A 23,386-nucleotide genomic window follows, 5' to 3' on the forward strand; every position below is an offset into this window, starting at 1 on the left:
GTGGACAGAGCCCCAGAATGAGGATGACAAAACTCAGCATGGAGAGGAGGCATGCTTAAATATTAAGATGTTCACAATCTGTTCCTTTATAGTCTATAAGTGTTCTAAGCCATGAACAAACACGTCATTTAAATAAGACAGAAAGCAAGACAGAAACCCCCAGCATCAGTGGAATAGTACGGTATTTTTGAAAGGAGGAAGATGACAATAATGCAATTAGCAGTGAAATTGCAATTTTTGAATTTCAGAAATATTTTTTAAGATTTACACTATCTCAGCTAGGAAGCTAAACAGAAATGATGGCTCCTTTGTGCAATCTCAAAATATTTAGTCAGAAGCTCAAGGAAAACAGACAGGGAAGACAGTACACAGGAAAAAACAAGATAATCCAAGATCTTATTTCACTTGGCAAGTAACAAATCCAAATAGGTAGAATCTTATTGCTGACAAAACTTCCTAGAGTAACTGCAGTAAGATAAAACCACAAATCGGTGTTTTCAAGAGGAAACAGAATTGTCACAGAGGAAACTATGTGAGATCCACAACCATAATTCAGAGGCTCCAGGTATTAGGCCAGCACTCCCACCAGCCTCATCCTTCCTACAAGCATCCCTCAAACCAGAAGCACTCATACATCAGCAAGGATAAAGTGAAACTCTAGACACGGCTTCCAGGTTTTTACACACAAGCAAAATGCGCCACTTCATAAACAGACACTTAAAAAATTATAATTACATTGTATAATTAGATTCACATAGATATATGTGAGTGTATTTCTATATCTATCTCCTATGAAGTATTCATAGATAAAAGGTTGTAAGGTTAATTAAGATAAGTACGATTGGCCACATCATAATTCACATAAAAATGCTTATTTTAAGGCTGGGCATTTCAGCATATTTTCAATTGGATTTGATGATCTTAGAGGTCTTTTCCTACCTAAATAACTCCGTGATTCTGCGTGTAATTTTCCAGTCATGCTCAGTAAAAGCTGCTGTCTCCTAACTCTATTTCACCACAAGTGACAGAGACAAATGGCCACGTTACCTCAAGAGTTCCTTTGGCAGAATAAGCTGCATAGGCGTACAGGAGGTCTGGGCTGCGAAGTGTTTTGGGGTCTGTGCTGCACCGCTGTCCACTTGGATAAAAGCATTCCCCGCTGCTCTGCAGAGTGACTGTGTTTGAAGCAGGGCCCGGCAGGTCAAGCAGAACGGAGTAATTCAGCAGCCGGACATCCTCCAGGCCTTGGGAACGCCACTGACCCTCGATTTGCACTGCAACGTCTGCATCATCTCCTCTGGGGAACTCTAACAAATCTCTGAAAAAAAAACAAAAACACATAGGTAAAGTTTAATTTATTTCCCATCAGGACTCTTGTAGGTAAGTATGCATCAGTGCATGAGTTTATTAAAAACTTATCATCAAATATGCAAAAAAAACCATACAACTTTCATATTTTCTTACCAAGTATGACACAAAGGCAACTGCTTTTTGGGAAATAAAAGAAAAAAATGTATGTATAGGAAACATATCCAAATGAAATAAAGAATCCTACAGAAATTATCACAGTAACTGTTTCAAAATTTACACATAATTTGATTATCAAATTTATAAAATAGCATAAATTTAACCAATCTATAAACATGAAGAAGCCAATCTGAAGTCACAACTCAAGGATGTCAGGGAAGGCACGACGCTGAAAATTGGTTGTAATTATATAGTTATAATTACATGTTTGGCTTAAATTCATCAAGGAAAGCAGATTTACTAAGCAGAATGGAACTGTTCCCCCAGATGATGTGCTCACTGTCAGCAGGTTCTTCACATTTCCTACCTGCACTGAAGGATTACCTGAGCCACCAGCTTGGCCAGCATCAGAGGCAAACATGGGAATTATTTTGGCAGTATGCACTGATGGTCAGTGGGAACTCAGGTTGGTCTGCGCTTTCACTTTTTTGCATCACTTTCAATACTGGCTGGCACAGGGGCCACAGGATGAAGGCACCAAAGGAGCACCCTCCTCCCCAGCACATGCCAAAGGATTCCAGATGCTGAAACTATTGCCATGATAACTTCAGAGCACGGGCTTGCAGAAGGAGCAACTGAAGGTTTCCCCCACTTGTGCAGACAAGCAGTCATGTAAGCAAAGAAGGACAGAAATAAAATTCATTACTCAAATAAAAAAGCACTACCCACCTGCACCACAAAAAGCTTATGGAATATTTGCTGAATTCTGTCAAGTTGGATTTTTGGAGGTTTTTTTTGGTGTGTCTACAAAGCTCTCAACAGTGAAAAGAAGATTAAGGACCACAGATGTGTGATTTCCAAGCCCAGAGATAGTGAAGAGATAGTGACACTGCCTGAAAGCCTTGTCCACAACCTTCTCTTCACAAAAAGGCTACTAAACCTAACTGCTTTAAGGTCCCCAACAGAACTTCAAAAAACACCCTGGCTGTCTTGCACACATCAAAAATACACAGTTGAATAACGTATAGTATTTTTAAGCAAGCAACAGGTATCTGAGAATCCCCCCAGGTGCTTTCCAGGTGCCCCTGCAATATCCAAAATCAGCTGTAGTGCTGCAGGTGGGAAGCTCCTGGCTAAAGGTACTGGCTCTGCTTCTAGAAGGGTCTGCACTGCCCCAGGAGAGCCCCAGCAAGCAAAGCTTATGATGGAAGCCAAGCACAAGGGCTCCCTCCTCCACCCATCTTGTGGCTGGACATTTGAGAAATGAACATTTACTGCCTAGACAGCATCAAGGCCTTAAAAGGGCAGAAAGTAAAATTATAACACCTATTACACCTAGAAATGGCTCAAAAATTACCTACTCCATTGAAATGCCTAATGCCCATCATCACATTATATGGGCAGAATGATTATTCCAACTTGCAAAAGTTTGTTTTTTTTTTAAACAGACAAATCTTGGTATAAATTTGTTTTTTATAAAATATATTTATTCAAAGCAATATGTTGTATCCCTGGCTACATTGCTCCAGCAAGGCTGTTCACACACAAAGTTCAAAATCTTTACAACAACACTGGCCTTATGTTGAGACTTCAGGGATCCTGTCAGGAACAATAACTGTCTTCCAGATTTAATGTTTTTAAATTATCTAAAATAAGTCTTCAAGCAGTCTACACCACACAGATGACTTAATCCAATCTGCAGTATATTACAAGTTTGCAATTTCATCTCCTGTGCCTGCTAATGTAATGACATAAACTTGGGCAGTGCAGAAATACAGAAAGTTGTTTGATTAACACAATCATTAATGGAATAGCTGCATTTTCCTCAGGTGATAGAAACATTACTAGAATAAATAATTAAAGAAACTTATCCCAGGCCAATAGGGTTATGGCACACTGTAACCAGAAGTATTCAGTCACAATAAAAGGAATTAAGCATTGAAAGAGGAAGACACAATAAGCAAATTGCTCCCTTACTAATAGAAGTAACCTTCCCCTTCATAATTAAATCAACATGTCTTTGAAACTTTTGTGACAACATTTCTGATTAAGTTACAGAAATGATCCCACTCACTATTTACTCCATAATATCTTTATAGCATGTTAAAATCAAATTGCAAATTATGAGCATACATTATTTTACAATAAATCAGCACATATTAGACTACTTTGATAAATCTTATGAACAGCACAAGAAAGATTTTTTTCTTCCCAGACTTATTACAATGGCTGACTTGCATTTGCCTTTGATGCTGACTGCATGAACTTAAGTCAGAGGAAACTGAACTCATTTTTTTTTCACATACTAATTGCATAACAAGTAAAATACACAAAACCAGTATTTCCTAAACCCAGTCAAATTCATAAAATTGTCAAGTTTGGCAGTTCAGCCTGGAAGAGCATCAACACTTCACATGCACTTCACAGTTCTCCTTTCCAAATGCTCAAATTATTTAATTCCTAGAATCTACAGGGCTCAGAGAGTCCCAGAGTGGATTTCAGCAGTGGGGAGGAGCAGCCCCTCGGGGTGAGGATGTTCTCAGCTCCCCGAGCAGCTGCATGCTCAGAAGGAACCAATACCAATGCGATTGCCAATTTCCGTTTACAGCACTGCCTCTGACAACTTCAGCCAAATTTTTTACTCCTTTTGGTCGCATTAAAAAGATACTTTATTCAGGCATTTTTTCAGGTTTATTCAATGGGAATAACAGCAAAGTTTATGGGCACATCTCTGTTGCTGTAATTTTACATAATCCAGTAAAGTGGAGTCACCACAGAATGAAGAAATTTGTCTCAAGTCAGAATCAACACTATTAAATGTGAAAATGCCAGTCTGAACACTCCTGTGCCTTTATTGGATGCTCTCAGAGATTTCCATAAATTCCTGACCTTTACTTTCTAATACAGATCACTGTGGAACTAATGTACATCAGAACAGGACATAAACTCGGTTCCTGAGCATTCTCCTCCATCTCAAAAGGCTTTCAGAAAATAAACAGGCAAAATTGCACTTAAAACCTAGAAAGTTCACCATGCTTCACTTGAATAAGGTAGAGATTTCCCATTTTGATGTGATGAAAAGATCACCACTGTTGAAGATTCAAAGTCCTTAACCTAGAATAATAATTTTAAATATGTTGAAAATAGATCTGTAATAATGCCAAGGGTTCTTGCAGCCTCTGCAGCATCAAAAGGCTGTTCTTCACCAGAAGATTACAGAAGATAAATGAACACACACACAAAATATACAAATTTAATTTTCGATTTGGTAACCATGGGGAACACAGACCTGCCGTGCCTTAATGGAAAGTCATTTGCTAGAACAGCATTTTTTGACACAGCTTGCCAAAGGAGAGAACAAGGTATTGGCAAACAAGCCAGCTGGGACACTGAACCACCACTCAACAGATACTGAAAAATTACAACAGGTCACTCTAACAACCAAGAGATGGAATAATTTAACTATATAACACAATTACTTCTCAGATAATCCTATTAAATTGCTATAAAACCCCAAGAAAAAGAACTGGAATTGCAGAAGGATTCTACAGATTCAATCTGAAATATCTACAGGGACAAAAATTCCCCACAAATACGTAAAACTTCAAGTGTGGCTCGTTTGGTTAGTTTTTTTCTTTCTGGATTTACCACCAGTACTGAGAATGGAGAAATGCCTACACTTCCTGGCCTACTAAGAAAAAATATTCTGAATTCCAGTTTTGCAGAGTTAGATGTTTAAGTGCCTTATTCCCATATTTTGACTGTAAATTTCCACTGTTTTCTTCCAGTTCACTGAAATTGTTCATAAAGCAACTTTTTAGGTAAGAGCTAACAACAAATGCCATTTTGGAATTTTTACAGATTGATTTTTCAGCTGAGTAGCTGCTCTCAGATCCTGTGAGTTGCAATGACTGCTCATATTTTGTAAAGCTGCATCAGATCAAAGTGTTCTCTTCTCTAACATGATGCTCCCAACAGTAACTAGCAGCAGATAATCACAGAAGAATGCAGGAAATGCATCACATGGGGTTATTACATTTATAGCCTCTCATGCAAGTATCTTTTTTTTTTTTTTAAATCTCAAACTTTGTCCAGGCTGAGTTTTAAAGATGTTTTCATATGTTGAGGATTTCAGAGCTCGTTTCAGTCCATTAAGAGCCGAGCTGTGGTACCCACACACACCAACTGCTCAGCAGATGCACCAGCAGCATTTCCCACACTTTTCCCACATTTCCAGAAAGAGGAGTTATTTGTGTCCATCACACACAGTGTGCACACACAGGAAACGCTCAGGAAATACCACCTGCCCAAGCCACATCTGCTTCAATTTTAATTACATGTTCCTGTTAATTAGGGCACTCCTCTGGGCTGGTCTCCAACCTGCCCGCTCAGATTTCCCATGGTCTGAACTGATGGTCACAAATTTGCTGCTCCCAAAATGCAGAAATAAATAATTTCAGGTCCAAGAGAGGATAAATATTTATCAGGAGGTGAGAGAAACACGCTCACAGTGCAAAGAGGTGCATGCAGGATCCTGAAGCACCTCAGGTTCTCAGGTTACATTGCAAAATCACCAACACCTGCTGCAGAAAAATGCTATGAAATGTCCTCTGTCACATCTACCATCAGTCTTCATACATTCTGGATATTCTGGGCATATTTCTAACAATAATAATAATAATAATAATAATAATAATAACAATTAACCCCTGCTCATTCTTGGATAACAACTTAATGCACTTGCTATCTAAGGGAATATTTACAGATCTGCACCACAAATTTTACATATTTTACAATATGCATTTTAACATGCTTTAATATAAAGAAGTACAATTCAGGCTTTTAACAAAAAGGACTGTTTTATGGCAGCCTTTGTTCTCACAGACACAGAATAAATTCAATTCATGAAATGATAAAAAATAAGGCATGTCAGAAAGCAGAATGCCAGCTCTAGATTTGGTCGTGTAGTTCTCTAGCAAAAAAACACTTTTTGTGATTTTTATTTTTTAAAAAAAATTATGTGTACTGTGGCTTTCAGGTATTTCCAATAAAAGGATCATGCTCTCTCTTTAGAAAGTCATACTAAGAGAAAACAGAGAAATACTTTTAAACAAAACTTTACAGCATTTTTGCACTGTCTATAAGTCCACCTGGGTATTAGACTTTTACTGGGGTACCTGACCATATGTATCTTCTCCTACCGTGGTATAAATTCATGCAGAACTGCTCCAGGGCAAACCTCTCATTTTCCTGAGAGGTTCTTTGCCATGGGATTGAAGAACACTCTCAGATCTCAGCCCCTGCTGGCTCCCAAGCTTAGCTGTTTTGTACATTTATGCTTTTTCACTACAGGACTACCAAGTTTATTGCTCCTACCCATCACATCAGTCAAATGCCTTTATACCTTTTAAATAAAACTCATGGGGACAGTTCAATTCTCACTTTCCAACACCATGATCCAAGCCAAACTTGCATTCAAGGCAGATGGTGGAAGGCACTGAAAAATGACTGATTCACTCTCTGACTCCAGAGTTTATTGGAAAACAAGCAATTCTTTGTTCCCCTACACTAAACATTGCAAAGTCATGAACTGGCCATAGGTGAGCCTTCCAAAGCTTTTTATGTGACATTTAGCCAGCATCCAAATCTTACAAATACTTCAGAACATTAGAGGGCCAATATGAGATAAGGAAATCACTCAAGGGGGGACAGGTAGGCAGAGACACAGCTAGGAACAGAAACCAGACTGGCTATTTACACTTGTGGCTTCAGTTATCAAAGAAACAAACAAACAAACAAACCTCAACAACATAAAAAACCCCAAACAACACACAGATGGTTATCACTATCCACTTTAAGAACAGTAAATTAATCACAGAACCTTTAACATGGAGAATGACAGCTCCAGTCCATCAAATGGACTATTTTATCAGATCCTAAGACTAAATTCCACAGAAAGAAGAGAGAGAAAATAACTTTTACACTGCGCACTTCAGCCCTAAAGAAGTCACTGCCACATTCCACTGCTCCCTTTGGTTACAAGAATGACACACTTTCCTTTTAGCAAAGCCAGGAGACCTTGCTTCTCCTTAACACAAAACTTCAAATGCTTACCACAAACTGGACTGATCTACTACAAAATACATTTATTCTATTTACTACAATAAATGGCTTTCAACAGATGAGCTGTTGTTAAAAAAAGTTCTTTCAAAATATGTACACAATGAAGGTACCTACACAGGAAACCTCTTTTATTATTATTAAAGGAACTCTGAAATCAGTATTTATCCGCTCGTAGAGATTGTATTCTTTTTTAAAGGAGCTGTACCCCCTTTAAATAGCCCTTAATTCACTTCATTAGGGTTTGTAGGTTTTTTATTATTATTAAAGGAACATCTTCGAAAGATGATCTCTCAATGCTTTCACAATCAGTAACATGCCCATAACTGCAGTTTTCTTATTAACTTTCACAGTTGCTAAATTTCAGCCACAAGACACAAGTTTTCCTCTAAAGTACAGATGACCGTGTGCATGCATAACATCACAAACTGTATCTTTGTACAACTCCATCTAAAACATTTTAAACAAGCTGCATGCTTTAACCTAAACCTTTACTTTGGGCATACGAGGGTATCTTAGCCTCTGTTTTCCACACAGCAAAGGGAATAGATAATTTTATTCAAAGCTTACAGATCTGATTATTCAATGGAGAGTTTTACTCTGTTTTCCCCTGATGGAAGGGGAGCAGCAGCTCCACACAGCTGTGCCCTGCATTCTGCAGCAGGTTACAGCGCCGAGGGCGATGTCGAGCCACAGCGGAAGGAGGACGGGGGGGAAAGACAATCCCTCACCTTGAAATGTTTGCATATAACCCTGCATTCACTGGCAGAGCACTGACCCAGCAAAACTTCACAACCAGATCATCTCCTTTTCTTCCCAGACCACAGGGAATGTGTCAGTGTCTCAATAAAATGTGACCAGCTGCATAATCAAGCCCAAGTGGTTCCTTTTACTGTCGGAGACAATTAGGTTTACTTCCAGCAAGAGACCATTTCTGTGTGGATGTGAATAGCACTGGATGGGTCTTTTTCTATACAGAAAACCTATTGATCAAAAAAACCACCAAAAACTTGAAACCTTGCTTTTTATACAGGAAATCTGGAGATGAAAAAAAAAAAAATTCTCAATACTGCTCAAATGGCAGTATTTTATTCCTTTCAATGGCCAATCATTAGATTACACTGTGAACTCTGAAGTAATTACACTGAATGTGTCATTCTGATGGCATTGAACATCTTTATTGGAACTGTATGATTTAACTTTTAAATAATTCCCCAATTCTCAAAGGACAATGAGGAATTAAAGAGGGCATGCTAACCCCCAAAAAAACCAAACCACAAAACCCAACAAAAGACCACAAAACAAACAAAAACCCCACAAAACAAACAAAAAACCCCAAACAAACAAACAAAAAAACCCCCAAGCAAAACCACAACAACTTAGCACTACTTAGAAAAATTACCTATTATTTAAAGATTGAGGATTACTTAGAATTAGATAAATCCCAAAATTAATGTTTAATTTTTAGAATTTGAAAATAATGTAAAAAAACTTTAATTTCTTTCATGAATTTTAAGAAGTCAACCTTATATACAGGAAAACCTAAGGCAGCCACAAGATGATGCCATGTAACCTTCCTGTTATCAGCCTCATTTTCTTATCAGCATATGTTAATTTACCAATGCAATTCTAACAGAACTGCAAAGATTCCCAGCTGATATGTCAGCTTGGATATTTTACAAAAATATTTAAAAGTTCTGTAGAACGTATTGGTTAAAATGAAAACTGCAAATTAAAAGGAAAAAAAAAAGGAGAAAAGCTAAAATACCATCTTTCACATGCTTATGTAAGCAGAGTGTTATCACAAATGCCATATCACATGGCTTAGTTCTGATAATCTCCATCTCACCAGCTGAACTGTGTTTCAGATGCATTTGTTTTTATCTGAAAACACTGACAGCTTCCAAGTGACCCTTCAGTTCTGATATACAGCTGAGGAAATCAGCACTGATAACCAAAACACTGTCCTGAAGTTATTTACACTGCACCACAAATCCAACTGCTTGTGGATAAACTAAAAGCTCTCTCCAAAGGAGCAAGCATAAAATCTCATAAAGACAGGCTTGGGAAGAGGCCACAGGAGATCATTTGGTTTGAGGCAGGCTCAGCTCACCCCATTGCCACTCCAGGCATTTGTTCTCCTGCCCTTTTCCAAAGATGTAAACCTCTTGTCCATCCTAAATAATCACCCTGCTGTATTTAGATACGCTGCATTTTCTCCTTTCCCCCCACTCATGCTGAGAACAGACTTATCTTCTTCTCTCTGCAAGTTTTTTTCTGTATATAAGGATTGCTCTCATGGCCTTCCCTCAACTGATCTTCTCTTAAAATCAAATTTCCTCAGTCTTTTCATCCATTTCCTAAGAGCTGCTGCTCCTGATATCTCCAACTGCCTTCCTTCACCTCTTCTGGCCCCTTTCCAGCCTGTCCCCACTCCTCTTGAAGCAGAAATCCAACAAAAGGCCATTCTGAATATGCCATTTGCACTGAAAATGAAGGATTAATATCCAATTATCGTCTGCCTCCATAAAATTCAATTATTATCCTTCTGCTGTCCTTTATTTTGATTTCAACCCTGTACCTCTGCAGTGAGTTCATCGACTCCTTCAGCTCTGCTGACCTCAAAGGGGCCTCATAATTTCATCACTCATTTGCCTCAGGAGAGAATGGTCCTGAATACATCTCCATGGACTTATAAAACAGATCAGGCCTTCAAAGTGCTGAGAATCCATTGTTTAAAATGAATTCACCTGCCCCCCACCCCAAATGAAAAAGTTCCCTGAAAGACAACTAAGCTTAAATGGTAGCCTTCCAGAATTGTTCTATCTGCCCCACACCCGATTTCATTGTACACCAGTGTGGAAAATAGAAGGATAAACTTGCTAAAGTAGGCAAAATTCAAAGTATTTGCTTGGTCAGTTCTAAGCCTCTATTGATGTCAAGTCTGGGGCTGATCAGAGGTTTGGATTCCAAAATCATCACTCCATTGGCAATGAGAGTCCAGTAGGTTTGCTCTCAGTACAGCAAATAACCATCTGCACAATTGACTTCAGGTCTACACAAAAAAGGTCCTTTCTGTCCCTTCCAGGGTTGAGATTTCTAGAAAAGTGATAGGAAAGGACCTGACCTGCTCCTTCTCCACCTCTTCCTTGGGCACATTTTGTATGCAACATTCGCTGATGACACTGGCATGTCCAAGAGTACCTCACTTCCCCCACAGCCATCTATTTATCCACATTTCCTTGTCCACTGCAGACTTCCCTCAGACTTCTGGGACTTATTTTCAGGACTTATTTTCAGCCCTTCTCCAGCTGAAAATAAAATAAACCCCACAAAGTGTCCCCAGAACAGCAGGTGCTGGTTTCAGGGAGTAATACTTACACTGTCTAACTCACATTTAGCCTCTCTTATGATCTAACAAAAATTTCAAAGTCTGTTTTTAAGTGAACAGAGCACAAATAAAAGACCAAGACAACAGCAATATGCAGATGCTCAGGAATTGGAATCCAGGTTGAAAAATGTCCCCTAATTCAGCACAATTTGATGCACAATCACCTGAACTGCCAGGACAAATGGATATTGTAGTGCCATGATGGTTCAACTCAAAGGCCAGAGTGGACTGGCTGTTGCTAAACAGTAAAAGTGCTCTAGTCCAAAGCTGCAAGGTCAATTAAATCTTTGGGGAGAAAAACAACAAAAAAATAAAAGCAGAATTGTTACATAACAACAGAAAACTTCTGTACATTTTTTTCGTCTCACTTTCTGCAAATATGAGTCTGAGTTTGCTCTTGTTAAGAAGTCACAGACAGACAACACAAAACAAGATATTCAGATATTCATAAGTTCAGCAGGTTTTTACTAGATACTCATATACAGAACACAGTCAAGTTATCTCTACTGCAGAAAAAAAAAGTCAAATTATCTCCACTGCTTCTTACATCTACTATGAAGACAAAGTCATCTATTAAACTATCAAGTAGCTGGAGGAATTGTGGGAGGCAGATGGTCTATTTGTTATTAGCATGACATGACTACTCGTATTCTTGGTAACAAACTACCTATGTGGACTATGCAGACACAACATTTCACCCCCATGTTTCTTAAAAATCTGTGATATTAACACATATGACACACTCACTGGCACATAAAAAGGATAAATATCACAATGAAAAAAAAACAGTAAGGAGTTCAAAGTCTAAATATATTCAATCAAGCTGAACCAGAGCAGCATCAGACTTTTTAAGCAGGGGACAAAAAAAACATCAAACCACAACTTCTGCAGTGTAGCCACAATCCGAACTGTATGAGCAGGGAAAAAAATAAAGACAAAAAATTGGAAAATTGTAGCTATACCTGAAGCAACAGGCACTACAACAGAGGTATCTGTAAAGAATGTGTTTTGGAAAAACTGAAGATAAATTGAATTATTTGTGTTTTGTCGGAAACCTTCAGAAAACAAATCTACCTTACTTAGCCAATGCAGGAACCCAGTGAGTGTTTCACTGCAGCCTAATGGACATGGTGTCCCTTCTTCAACTTCTCCTTCCACTCACCCCCAAAGTGGTTCAGATTTACAGCCCATATTGTGCCTATTCCCTGGCACTTTCACTGCAGGCAAAATTCTGCCAGAAAGAGAAAAACAGGACTGCAAAAGACTCAACAGTTCCTGTGCATTTCTTCCTGAGAGCAGCACACTGAAACAGCCCGTTCTGGATTTTGCACACATTAACTTTAATGAGCTGATTGGAATTGTACAAGTGCAAATCCATACGTGGGTGTTATTTTGAAGTCGTTGTTCTGTTTAATGAGGGATCATTGCAGGCTTTTCTTTCTGCACATTTTCTGCTGGCTGCAAACATCCCCACAAGCAGTGTCCAGAATTCCACTGCCACAGAGCTGACACACCTCACCCCTGCAAGCTCTGCCCCAACCACAATTACAACCATACACAAGGAAGCTCATTTTAAACCAAAATATAGACGTCTAAATTCGGAACAACTCCTTCAGTTTGTTACAGAGCAGTCACAAAGACCATCAGGACAGCATTAATTTTTGAATTTTGGTTAGATGCTTCAGCAAATTACTTGGCATTAAAACTTTACTCTACAAGCAACAATCACTATGAGACCCGAGCAACTTGGGTTATGTTAGAAGGTAAAAAGGAGGACAAGTGCATTATTGTGAGTCTTGCTACTGAGGAAAATACAAATTGGAAATGCATGCAATACTGAATGATACAAATAGTGCATTTTATTAAATCTGATCTCCAATTAAACAAGTATCACATGTGGTTAAGCCTTAGAAACTTTTTATTTTTTTTTAAATCATTGTAACAGAGAGCACAAGGGAAGATGTCAAGCATATTTTTGGTGAAGTTAATAGTTTTGTCAACAAAATACAATATTAGCTATGATATTTATGTAAGCAATATCTTCCAAAGCACCAACAGGATTTAGGAAAGCTAGAATACTTAAGCTTCTCTTTGGAACTGCATGTGGGATCATCTTTCCTACAGACTTTTGAAACAGCAAATTTCCTTAGCAATCAGTGGAAATTCTGCATCAATGCAGAGTCTGGGTACACACAGAGTACAAAAGGCTCCACTCACCCAAATATGTGCCAGTCACTGTGAATTAGGATAAAGTTTTCTTCTCCATCTTTCTCAGTGAACTCTACTATGTCAGGACTGTCAAACCCTGCCTGTCCCTTCTCTTCTTTCTGAGGGTTTGTGATTTGCTTTGGGATGTGGGTGTGGAGGAGGGTCACCTCGTGTCACACACATTTTTTTCCATTCATGGGACCTTTTCTACCACTTCTCCTCACCATCCTCCCCTTCCCACTGCAAAGTGTGCTCTGGTTACCCCAGCCTTTGATGGCCTCACATCTGCTCTCCTGCATTACCACATTTCACTCCTGAAATGTCCCTTGTCAGCTCCAGCCCACTATTCCCCTATAACACACTCCTCTGCATGCCAGGCTGACAGGATCAGCAAACAAATAACACACTGCATTTGAGCCTTGGGACTGAAAAAATGACTGACGGGCCAAACACACCTTGAGTGGAGAAAGAAAGAAAGAATTCAGCTTGACAGGGGAGCTGGACCACGTATGCCTCCCCCAGCCTTTCATCCTGCATATCACAAGACAAACACTCCAGAAGAATTGGCTTATAAAAATAATTTACTCACAATATCCAGATGGTGAGTGGGGAGAGGAATAGCCTAGCTGCTGGAAGTGTTTTCCCACCTTGCACTCAGATTTGAAAGTTTTAGATAAAAGTGATGTCACTTGAGGTGACTTGGCAGTCTGTGCCCACAGGTTTGCTCTCTAGGCTAGCACGAGGCACAAATTTGTGTAATTTGGGCAAAATCTTTTTCTACATCAATAATCCCGTCCTAAATTTTAATTAACAGTATTACTCATAGTCCTCATGTGTAACACAGCACCTTTCATTTGGAGAATCAAATATCAGCTGATTTAAGGTTTGGATTGATAGGGTTTTTTGGGGTGAAGTCATTATAAGATTTTGTGTAATTCTGTTATGCAAGGCAGATGTGAACATTTAAAGAGCTCAGAGATGGAAAACGAGAATAATCTTGCTCTGCATCATCTTCTGTTCACCTTGGCCACTAATATTAGGAAATGTGATTTAATGACATATTTATATGAAGACAACAACAGCTTTACAGCTTACTATACACTACATTGCTAGGATGCATTTCTTAAATCATCAACAAAATTACCCTCTCTAGCTATGCATTTAGTCTACCTCTCAGCAACTGGAAAGACTGAATTAATCACATTATCCACAGCCAGGATTTCTTTTTACTTTTTTTAATGGATGATTAACATTAGAATCTCAGATCTATATTTAGAAATATAAATAAATAAAATCTTGAATTAAAAATTATGAACACTGAAAATTAGGTCACCTACGTAGGAGCTTTATTAAAGACTTAAGTACAGGTGAGATTATTTCCTCCTCAGTTAGAACATTTTCCTGTGGGACACTGGCAACTCCGTAGCATCAGGCATTACTAAGGACAAGACATTTCTCAAATGGTTCATCCTCTTCTACTCACTAAGATCTCAGCCCTAAGTCTCAAGAGTCCAAATGTTCTTCCTTCCAATATCTGCTGCCTGATCAGGACTGCAAACCCATCCAATAAATTCACCCCCCCTAAAGGGATCCTTGTCCTTCCCTACCCCTCTGCCTCCATCTGAGAATTCCTGTTTGTTCAGCTCTGCTGATGGAACAGGGACCCACCTGACCCAGGACAGTCTGGGGGGATTGTTTACACAATTTAAACACTAGATATTTGTTAATTGAGCTAATCCACCAGACAGAAAAATATTTTTGTGTAGTAAGTCTGCTCTCCCTAAGACTAATTGTAATCTAACATCACTCATCTTCCAGGATTTTTGGGGCACGCACAGCAGGCAGTGGCTATTCTATTTCCTGAAATGAAACCAGCACATCAAAACCTTCTAGCTGAATGGGCCTGACCTTTGTAAAGCAGCGCTATTAATAAGATAAAATAAACTGCAGGACTCCAGCAACCAGGTTAAAAACTCAGTAAATAGCCAGGAGACACGAAATGAGACCAAGTGGTCTGTGCGTAATGAAGTAGATGATATTCTAAAATTGAATCAGCTTCCAATAGCCAAGATCTGCTTTTAAAATACAGAGATACATCTGCATTGGCAAATGAAAAGGCAAAACCTGCATTTAAAGGCAGTCAAAGGCACCCTGTTTCTATCCATTTGTATTCCAGAACAATCATGCATGAAATAATGGCTGCCAACACACAGGTTTGCTCATGCTGCCAGATTAAGGAGAAACCCCAAACCAGACTGACTGCAAGAGGAAAATGCCTACTTTTGTTCCTATAAATGTGCAGGTCTCTTACATGAAGATATAATATGAAGATATAATTGTAAAAACAGATTTTCACAACTGCATTTTCTTAGTTCAGAAGTCAGCGAGATATGTAGAATATACATGAATTATTCCCCCAGGAATAACTGGCAACCCACGCACATGTGTGTGCACACAGCATCAGCTGCTGGGACTGGAAGGAGCCTGACACCTGCCTCATCTGCTGCTGCTGTTTTCCTGCTCGAGGCAGATTGCAGAACACCAGAAGATTTCAAAATGCAGCCCTTGACGACAGCACGGTGTCTGGAACACAACCTGCTGTCCCTGCCCCTGAACACTTGTAGCTGCAGCTCCACTTGTCTCCTGCCAGCTGCAGCACAAACCCCAGGAGACTCAGCTACCCCAGGCTGCTCCAGCCTCATTCACCACAACAGCCTGGCAGAGACACCCACAGCAGCTTTTCAGCTGCTGGTAGATGATTACAGAGGAATTTTCAGTAAAAATATTTTTTTTTTTAATCAAATTAAAAAAAAAAAAAAATCCAGTATCTAACAAGGTCAAAAACTTAATGTAAGCTCGTAACATGACAAAATTACAGGATCACCTCCCATACATTGAACTCTGTCTCTCTGGGTTAATTACACAGCAAAGCCGTGCCCCCATACTGAAGCCCCCAAAGTTATGGTACCACACAAAGGGTGAAGTTTAAATTAATCAAAGTCATTTTACATGCTATCTTCACACTCATCAGTTGTGTAATGTGACAGAGATATTCACAGTACAAAACCCCATCAAATGCTTCAAGAAATTACAGCATTAGTGCCATATGCTTCAAAAACATTCTAATGCAAAACCAACTGTAATTCCTTTGCAGTATTTACAGGAAGTGATCCATTCAGAGACACTAATTTCTACCAAAAATAGATTTATGAACCATTAATGTACAAAAGTATATTAAGCAACCTAACCAGTATTTTGCCCTTACTCCAAAACCAGATGGATCACTGATATACAAAATATTTTCTTCTAAGCAGGCTCAAGCAGTAGAAAACTACTGAATTCTTAGATATCTTCCTTACATAACTAAAAAAAGAAAAATACACCCAAAACCATAGAAGCCCCTTACATAAAAAGCTTTAAAGAGCCTGAAATACACCAATAGGTGAACTTAATCTGATTACTCACATCCAATCAAAGATTTCATATAAGAGGTTGCATTATCAGATTGCCAACTCTATCATTAGAAACATTTATAAAATGAAAGGTCGCACTTGTCAGGTAATGAGTGCATTGTTAATGTGGCATCACACATATAATCACAAGGAGTCAATAATAATTTCTTTTTTTTTGAGAGTGGGATACTATCAATAACACAAGAATTTTAACACTGTATTTTTTTTCCAGCTCCTAAGTCCAGGCACACTCAGGAAGAATTGGTAACTGAAACATTCAGAAGGGTTTTGGGATCCCTGACTATATCAATGCTTTTATTCCTTACAATACCCAGCATGAGTTTAGTACATCCTCCAAAAAAGGTCCAGTCAGTGCTTCAAACATATAAAATACAACTTTTTATACAAAATAAAGCAATTTCAGAAACAGAAGCTGGAGAAGAGAAGAGGAAGCAAAAGGCACAACATGCTGCTAAGATCCCATTGTGCATTACCAAGTCTCATTTTAGGTATATCCATGTAATGTGACCAACTATCAGCAAGATTTTTATAGGATAATACTCAGACAAGCAAATAGTACTTGAAATGTCATGCATGGTTCACAGTGGAGCCTTTTCCCCTAGCTTTATTCCCAAATTCCTATAGAAGTGCCTACAGCAACAAAAAAGAAGTTTCCAGCCATGCAAATCTGTTTTGCATTTACTCTCAAGTCTTAGCTCCTGGAATACTGTGACAGTGTCAGATTTTCAGCTTCTATTAAAAAATATTTTAGCTGTTAGGATTACAAAGGAGACCGTAACAGAAATGAACCCAGAACACTCAGCAGTCAGATAACAAATTAAAAAGTATTTCTATTTAGATATAATTACTTTCACTGCTTGAGCAAGTAACAATAGAAAGCAGATGAATCATTTTGCCTTGTGGTGTTGACAATACTGCTTTGTGCAGGATTAAAAACAAAACCTAAGGTGGTGAGACAGTCTCAGAGGGCCATGGTGTGGATGCTTGCCTGCTCTGGCAGTGATGAGCAGCTCTGGTGCCATCACTGCGGGGTCCCAGCAGCAGTGTCACCCACTGCCACCCAGCTCTGCTGCCTTTGGGGTCCCTTTCCTGGAGGCACCTCAGAGCACAGGGCCACAAGAGACATTAAATACACACAGGGCTTTGGGTGCTGCCAGGAATGGCTGCACTCCTCTGTCGCAGACATCTTTTCATTAAAAATCTTTCCTTGGGATTTTTTTCCTCCTGAGAAGCTGAGAGGCTTCAGGAACAAAATGTAAACAATGGTTATCTGCTGCTGTGGAATGCAACAGGGGCATCTGTGATTGGTCTCATGTGGTTGTTTCTAATTAACAGCCATCATAGCAGAGCTGACTCAGACAGGGAGCCAGAGACAGAGCCTTTGTTATTATTCTTGCCTTTCTATCCTTAGCTTAGCTAGCCTTCTGGGATGAAACTTTTCCTTCTATTCTTTTTAGTATAGTTTTTAATGTAATATAGATCATAAAATAATAAATCAAGCCTTCTGAAAGATGGAGTCAGATCTACGTCTCTTCCCTCACCCTAAGACCCCTGTGAACACCGCCACACTCCTCAGGTCTGGGCATGTGAGCTCAGTGAAAATAAAAGCAGGATTTGGAATAATATTTGATTCCCCTACACCTCATGGTTCCTGGAGCGCTGCTCCATGCCACACAACAGGAGATGAGTTCCTGTAAAGAGAAGAGAAAACCAAAGGCGTCTGGAGCACTGCAAACCCTGAGCCAAACCCTGCTTTGATTTACACTGAGGGGAGGAAAAGGATATAACAAGAGATGGCTAAACCCCTCTTGCTCCCTATAATATAAAGGAAACTATTCTAAACAAGCCTCTTCTGGAAAACCCCTAGGCTAACAATTTAATTTCTGACTGCAGGGATATTACCTTGTTAAATCAACAGTCAGTGAAAGGCTTTTACTTCCTTCACCCTGTAAATGCATTCTCAGTCCTTCTCTTTGCCACCAGATGGAGGGCACATCATGTGGCACTCGCAGGGGAGCGAGCAGGGAAAGCCACAACCCTTCCTGTGGCTCTTGACTCATTCCAAACAAATAAATACAGTTTAAAGTTACTGTCTGCACTGGGACTGGAGGGATATTTGGGCCAGCAGCATGAGGACACAGCGAGAAGTCCCTCACACACCGTTCCTGGTGGAAAAGCCATACAGCAGTGGTTTTATGAGGAATAAAGCCATTCAATTGAAACTGTGCTGAGAATATAACAGTAATTTATGTAGTTACCAGTTACAGTCTTTAGATTAGGAGGTGATAGCCAGCCAATGCAAGATTTATTCTTTCAAAAGGCATTTATTTCTTGAAACAGAGGGCAAGCAAAGGAGTGCACAGCTCTGCTGTAAGCATTGTTACTGGAGGAAAAGGAAAAATGGTTTAACTCTTCAGCCATCTGCTATAGCATGTTCCTGCTAATTTAAGACACAGGAAAGCGATTTGATGAAAGCAAAAAAATTATTACAACTTCAGTGAGAACTCAGAATCAGCTGAAAATAGGAGTGAGAAAGCTTCTATTTATGTCTGGAAAACTCCCATCTCTTTCTTATTCACCCAGTCTCCGGAACTGAATAAAATGTTTACTTCTCCTGTTGCTTCTGACAGATTAAGAATTCCAGAGCTGCCCATAATTAATTTTGGCATGAAGGTAACTACCCTTGCACAGTCTGGAAGACAAATGAAGTGTCAGAGAAAGGCACCCCAGAGTAATTTGTTTCTTGCCTTATCTACAAGAAACAGGTGTAATTTTTTAACAGGTGTGATAGGACAGCACTAGACAGTGACTCATCACTACCCAGTAAATGGAAATGTAAGAGAAATACTCTGAGCACCAAGTAAGGAATAGGGAGGAAAATATAAAAATCAATTAGTAAAACAAAACAATCTTATGCCCTGCCCAAAACTCCAAACACTCCTTGGGTGAGCATCACACGTCCAAGCCATTATGGAGGTGGAGGATCTGCAAGGAAGCAGCCAAGAAAATCCTGGTTTTTGGAGATCCTGGTGCAGGGGTCACAGACATCACTGTGCCAACAGCTGTGACTCAAACTATGCCCCCAGCTCCAGGGCTGGACAGTCTGGGACAGATGAGGACATGGCACAAACAATAGTTTGGTTTGCAGGATGTGATCAGCCTGTCTTGTGGCATCTCTTCCCTTTGGAAAGGCAGGGACCCTACACTCAGGGTGAGGCAGCAAGAGGGTGACCCAAATTCCCACTCCTGGATTCCCTTTCCCAAAGAGCAGGCTGCTCTTTGGGAAGAGCAGAGCAAAAAGCCACCAGCAGGGACAAGGCCACACAGGAGCAGACTGGGCTCCTGGGATGCCACTATGGATTACCAGGAGAGCTGATGCTGTGTGAGGTGGGATGTTATTTATCAACACCAAAAGCACAAACCTGTCATCCCCAAGCTTCCCTTTCTTGTTTACCTCACCTCTCCCCTATCAGCTTAAATCCTGCTATTCTCTCTCTCTTTTCTCAAGTCAAGATTACTTTTGGTTGTCTTATCAGCCTCCTCCAGACTGATAGTTTCAAAGGCAGATATATCCTCAACTTGTGTGTCTGACAGGTTTGGCCTCACTTTTTATGACACCTCTGCTGACAGCACATTGCCACCACAGATACACACAGCTGCAGCTGAGCAAGCCCAAGGACTCTACAGCCAGCAGAAACAAAACTTTTCTTCCTATTATATGAAGATTTCCATTGTGACCTTTCCACTAAATACAAATTATGAGCTCAGTGAATTTTATGCAGTCAGAATGCGTGAGTCAGTCAGTACAGATGCAGAAGGTGGGCAAAAAGCCTCAATTTCAGTCAAAAATTGAAATGGAAGTAACAACTGAGTATTATTTAAAAGGTCTTACCCACCCCTTTACCCTCCAAAATATCATTTTTCAAAATTTCTATCAGCTTTTCCCCAAGCAGAAAAATAATGGAAAACCATTGTTTCCACTCAATCCCAGAATCACTTGGAAATCAAGGTCAATCACTCTGACACACACAGTCCTTATTCTTGGACTTGGTGCAATTAGAGTCCTGTCAGAAACTCCAGCTAAATCCAGACTCCAACTTCCAAACCCAGGAGATCCAAGAGGAGCTGAACAATCAACATCTGTTACCATTTTAACAGCTGAGTTCCAGTGCTCCTCATTTCAGTTCAGTATTGCCTGAACATGAAAACTGAAAAACACACCTGGAAGAAAAAAACAAGCACCCAAAACCCCACACAGAATTCACAAAGTCTACCATGAGTGTTAATAATTGCTCCAGAGTAAACTGAGAGTGAAACAAGAATTTAGGAATATAAGTATGCAATCAAAAAGTTGCAAAAAAGCATGTCTCTCTCAATTCAGCATAAAATTACTTTTGTTGCCCATGAAGTTCACAAAAGCATCACCAGAAGTCAGTCAAGAAGCAGGGGGAAAAAAATTACCAAAACCTTCCTGGTGACTAGGAGGTCTTCCACAGAAAAGCAAGAATGTTACCTGGAATAAACATTTTCAGAGAACTTTAAGAGAGGCTGTCATTTTCTAAAGCTGCCAATATGACACATGCAGTACCACTGATTAGATATTGGAAAATTTTAAAGTTTTAAGTGTACTCATTTAAAGTGGTATTAACATTAAAATCAGAAGAACATAATATTCTTATATACACCCACACAAAGAGGTAAGGATTAAAACTGGAAGAGGATATGCAACAACCTAGCCGGGTGTTATCCACTCCATGTTAACTTCAAATTTCCATATTACAATGACAGCACATCAACTGATTATTATACATGTGTTCTGCTAATAATTTCCCAAGTTATTCACCTGAATACAACTGATTAATTACATTTTTTTGCTTTTGTTTGGGTTAGTTTGGTTTTTTGGGTTTTTTTGTTTGTTTGTTTTGGTTTTGGTTTTTTTAATTAATAATGTCAATGTGGCTGAAGGCAGGAAAAGGAGAGAAAAGATTTCTCATTTTCAGGTTTATTGATCACCAAAGGTAGTTTAGTAATTACGTTATCAACTGGAAAGTAAAATCAAGTCCCTCTGAAATCCACAAAAATCTGATGTGTATTGATAAAAGGAAATAGTTTAAAGAAAATTTCAAATGAGTGTCTAATGGTTATTTCTGTCAAAACAAGCAGTCTCTTGGACTTTGTGCACTCACTGCGTGAGCTGAATATGCAGTAACTTCTCATCTGCTTTTTAAGTAATCTGTTTGAATTTAAGCTGAGTTTAAATGGAATATGAAGACATATTTGCTGTCTTTTTAAAATAAGCAGTAATAAACCAATCACTACAAATTCAAAAGGGAACAGCTGCCTATTAAAGGAATAGCACAGTACAGGTCAGCGATAAAAAAAAGGTTTGTTTCATTAAATAAAGTTCTGTATTAAATTAAGGTTCTACATGATTTGCAATCCAAGCGAAAGCAGAGGGAAATAGCTACACCAGTATCATTAATAAAGCCTGAAATAACTAAGTTCTGGAAAGAAATAATTGCAAGAGCTGCATGGATCAACAGCTTCCATCAGCACCCAGGCTAAGTCTGGCTTTGGCTCTGAAAGATTCAACAAACATGAAAAGGTTTTGTGTGACTGAAAACCAGTACTGGAGTCTACAAGGGAAAAAAACTTCCTTGTGTGAAGGAAGCATCTCCAAGGCTTCAGTGGCCTGGTCAGTGCTGCTGAAAATGGTGCAAAGGCCACTGCAGGTGGCCAGGAGATGTCACATCTGCCACCACCAGAAGCTTGTGCTCTTTGCCCTCTCCACCCAATTAAACCTCCAATTCATGCCAAAGTATCACAAAAATGATGGATGAAAGCTTTTTTTCCCCTCTCCTTTCATAAAAATATTGTGACGAGCAGCTAGGCAACATTTAAGAAGGAATTATGTGTTTAGGTGCTTAACGAAAATATGCATTTGCCTGACCAAAAAAAAACCCAACCCAGATTTATTTTTTGCGGAAGAGGCAGAAACACCTCAAGGCATAATACAACCATTAGGTGAGCTGTAATTATTGACTGTGAGTTCCCAGAGAATGCTCAGCTGCATTTGGCACTGGCACAGAACAGGAGGCAGTTTCAATTACATGCCTGATCTGTGAAGTTTATTGATCTTCAGAAGCAGGGCTAAGTCTTAACTGGGAAAGCTCAGATGATGCTGAAAAGGTCTCCTGTTTACCTTCTTGCCTTTTTGTTGCTGCTGTTTTTAATTAATTAACAGGGCTGTGGGTTGCAGTCCATGCCTTTTATAAAATTTGGCATAGTTAAATTATGAAATACACATTTCAATATTTTCCTAATTTCTCATGTGAAAAGTACAATATTTCAAAGGTGTTTCCTGTTGACACAATTAAACCTTGTGTTATATTTTAAGCTTTAAGATTCTTCACCAATTTTTGTCTGAAATCAGAACATTTTTTCAATGAGGAAAGTGAAAAACTGGCTTGAAGAGAGCTTGCTGTGCTATAACACCCTCAGAATCCAGCTTCCTTAACTGAAATTACAGGTATAATATATAATGAAATATATAATACTATATATATAAAATACTAGATATAATATATAGTACTCTTACACATAACACCAAGACTAATGCTCACTGGGCAGAATTTACCATTGTATCCAATACATTGCTGCTGTTGAAAATATAAATTCATGTTTTCTGGAATTTAATATTTTGCATCATCAATGTGATGTAAGTGTG

At 39.1% G+C, this 23,386-nt stretch overlaps 1 protein-coding gene across 3 annotated transcripts in view; it reads right to left on the reverse strand.

Moving 5' to 3' along the window:
• Positions 1-23,386, reverse strand: part of NAALADL2 (N-acetylated alpha-linked acidic dipeptidase like 2) — a 395,312-nt gene that overhangs the window by 168,084 nt on the left and 203,842 nt on the right. For all 3 annotated transcript variants that reach the window (XM_063167294.1, XM_063167293.1, XM_063167295.1), the window contains one exon: positions 1,048-1,318. In XM_063167294.1, the coding sequence (XP_063023364.1) occupies positions 1,048-1,318 (271 nt within the window). The remainder of the gene's footprint in view (positions 1-1,047; positions 1,319-23,386) is intronic.

Source organism: Melospiza melodia, chromosome 12 (genome assembly GCF_035770615.1).
Source record: "Melospiza melodia melodia isolate bMelMel2 chromosome 12, bMelMel2.pri, whole genome shotgun sequence".
NCBI classification, from domain to species: Eukaryota; Metazoa; Chordata; class Aves; order Passeriformes; family Passerellidae; genus Melospiza; species Melospiza melodia.